Genomic DNA, 3,595 nt, shown 5'->3' on the forward strand with positions numbered 1-3,595 from the left:
TAGACAAACTCGAAATATATTCTTGCTAATGAAAGTTAAAAGAAAATTATATTACCTGTTATTCTTATGTTCAGGCTTGCATTTAAAGCATGCATGCATCTAAAAACTTAATCAATATGTTGTAAATGATTTGAAGAAGTCATTCAGTGTTACTTTTTTTTCAAACGGACGAGCATCTTTATTTCAATTTGATTGATCCGTTATAAACATCTACACTGAGCAAAAAATGTTTAGCATCAAAATTATGAAATTTCATTTTATTACAAAAACTTCACAACATATGATTTTCATTAAAAACAAATCGAATTATAAGAAGTCAGAAGCATCATGAATGTTTATCACTCACATTGACTAGGAATTTCTTTGTATGGAGCGCAGTAGGGTCAAAATGTTGAAATGTGTAAAGTGTTATTAAAAGTCAGTATCTCGTCCATACTGCAGTTGCATCAATGACGGATTGGTAGCGTTTTCGTATTCCATTGAGTATCTTTCGAATGTTGTTGAATCGCATTACATTCCCTAATCAGTTTATTTTTAGGTTCTTGTAAATTTTGGAAATCACCGTGATTTTTACGGATGCGTCGATTCAACAGATCCCAAACATGTTCGATCGGATTGAGGTCTGGTGATCGACTTGGCAAATCAAGAACGTTAATTGTGGAACAGATTCATCGTCAGGCGAGTAGTATGTGGTCTTGCATTGTCACGTTGAAAATTGAATCCATTATGATTCCGCTGGACAAAGAAGGGGAGATCAACGGGTGTCAAGATGCTATCACACTATCTCCTGGCATTCAATGTCCCACTAACGATCACTAAATTTGTTTTACCACCATAATGAATTCCTCCCCAAACCATTTAACTGCCGTCATCGAACCGATCCTATTGCGTCACAGTGCTTGCATGGTATCGTTCATTGTTCCAACGACATACCCGTTTGCGACAATCAGCGAACTTCAATGTAAAGCGGGATTCATCTGTGAAATTACTGTTCTTCAGTCCCTGTAATGCCAGCGTAAATGGCGGTTTGTCCAGACTAGCCTTTGAAGTTAATGGTTGGGTGTTAGCCCCATCCCTTTATGTGGTCTTCGTGTATGTATCGCTAGTTTGTGAAGGCGACTTCTAACCGGCTGAGCCGAAACAAGCACCCTATTTTAGACTTTGTGAAATATTTTTGTAGGCGTGGAACAAACAACTTCACCCATTTCTGCAGATATAACTACACACTTAGATGTCACCACTAAAAACGTTTTAACAACAGAGATTTCAACGGAACCTATAACAGAAAGTACAACAATGATACAAGCAACAAAGATAACAACTGAATCTACAAAACCAATCACATCAGAAATATCAACTACAGTAATTATAACTGAATCGACTACACCAATCACATCAGAGATACCAACAACAGCAGCTACAACTGAATCTACAACACCAATCACATCAGAGATACCAACAACAGCAGCTACAACTGAATCGACAACACCAATCACATCAGAGATACCAACAACAGCAGCTACAACTGAATCTACAACACCAATCACATCAGAGATACCAACAACAGCAGCTACAACTGAATCGACAACACAAATCACATCAGAGATACCAACAACAGCAGCTACAACTGAATCTACAACACCAATCACATCAGAGATACCAACAACAGCAGCTACAACTGAATCGACAACACCAATCACATCAGAGATACCAACAACAGCAGCTACAACTGAATCTACAACACCAACCACATCAGAGATACCAACAACAGCAGCTACAACTGAATCGACAACACCAATCACATCAGAGATACCAACAACAGCAGCTACAACTGAATCTACAACACCAATCACACCAGAGATACCAACTACAGAAGTAACAACTGAATCGACAACACCAATCACATCAAAGACACAAACTACGGAATTTACAACTGAATCTACTGCACCAATCACATCAAAGATACCTACGGCAGAAATTGCAACTGAATCTACAACTCAAATCACTTCAGAGATACCAACTACGGAAGTTACAACTGAATCTACAGCACCAATCACATCAAAGATACCAGCAGCAGAAGTAACAACTGAATCGACAACACCAATCACATCAAAGATACCAACTACAATAGTTACATCTGAATCTACAACACCAATTACGACAACGATACCAACTATGGAAGATACAACTGAATCTACAACACTAATTACAACTTTGAAACCAACACAGGACAGTCCAACAAAAGAACAGACGACAGAAGCAACCACTAAAGATTCAACAACTGAAAGTACAACATTGTCATCATCAAATGAAGGTGCCACAGGCACAAAAGCTACTCGTAAGTATTTTTTCTGCTTTCTGTATGACTATAGATACTTTTGTTTTGCAAGGGTTGTCTGTAGTAATTGTCTTCTGTCGCAGATTATCTTGGATAACTTGCAGTGAAAAAAACTGATAAAAACAACAGTTTAAAGGCTATACTAGAGATTTAAAATGTATCCTTCTTACAGTTATATTCAAAATTAAGCTTCAACAGTTTGGATGAATAAATGATATTGTTAAATCTTCAATCATTAAATTCGAATCTTTTTTTTTAGTGTGACTGATAATTCTTAATATTCATTAAACTGGAATATAAAAAAAAAATTTCATCTAAATATATCTATGCTCCTCCCATCCTGTGTTTTCTTTCAAAATTCTAATAAATTTGATAAAAGCTTTTACGTGATATAATGACAAACTACGGAAATTATTTAGAATTTTTATTTCAATTGCGGTAATGTTCAAATACCAGAAAATGTTTTTAAATTTGTTTTCAAATACCAAAACATAATATAAAGGCTAGATAAAAAAGAAAATAAGCAATGCTCGCTTCTTTGTGTTGTGTATATGTTTTGCACTATGCAATAAGGGATTGATATGAATTTGCCTTTTCCCATATTCTGTAACACGAATGAAATGTGTCTTTGATTTTCCATAATTTAAATTATGTTCAAGTGTGTTTTTAGCATTTTATATCATGTTTTCTTCTTGCACTGTTTATGGTGTTGCTTGATGATATCTCATTGAACGAACAGCCTATTTTACTACAAGCTTTTTTTTAACTCGATGTTATGTGAATTTAAACATTTTTTTTAGTATCTCCATCATATTCCTGTATGGTGCAATTAAGTATTGTTGTTCACAGATACCTTGGTATATATGTATACTATACCGGTAGTATAATGGAATAAGGGGCTGTTATTCAACAGATTTAGTAAGATTTTAATTGCAGTTTCTTTCATTGTAACCTCGAAATGGTAAATTAAATATGTGAAGTCAGAAAACCTCGCAATGGCTGTCTTTATTTAAATGTTTGGTTACAAAAGAATATAGGTTGGTTGAAGGTAGATCTTTTTTGAAATTTAACCTACAAATCTTCCTTAAGAAAAAACCAGAACGGGTTTTTTAAAGGAAGACAACCCAGATAAGTTAGTTATAAATGACGAATGTACTGAATATTTGTCTATTTGATATTGAACAAGCACACCTGAAAACCGTGGTCCCCCTTTTTTTGTATTGTTTTGGTGTTGTTGTTGTCTCATTGACGTACACC

General features: G+C 35.0%; 1 protein-coding gene across 1 annotated transcript; it reads left to right on the top strand.

Annotated features, from left to right (window-relative positions):
* The first annotated feature begins 396 nt into the window (after window positions 1-396).
* LOC127737228 (mucin-3A-like) lies at window positions 397-2,545 on the top strand. Its single transcript, XM_052247762.1, has 3 exons — window positions 397-421; window positions 1,181-2,338; window positions 2,511-2,545. The coding sequence occupies exons 1-3, from the start codon at window positions 397-399 to the stop codon at window positions 2,543-2,545; spliced, it is 1,218 nt and encodes a 405-aa protein (XP_052103722.1).
* The last annotated feature ends 1,050 nt before the right edge of the window (window positions 2,546-3,595 follow it).

The sequence above is a fragment of the Mytilus californianus genome, unplaced genomic scaffold (genome assembly GCF_021869535.1).
Source record: "Mytilus californianus isolate M0D057914Y unplaced genomic scaffold, xbMytCali1.0.p SCAF_4, whole genome shotgun sequence".
Lineage (NCBI taxonomy): Eukaryota > Metazoa > Mollusca > Bivalvia > Mytilida > Mytilidae > Mytilus > Mytilus californianus.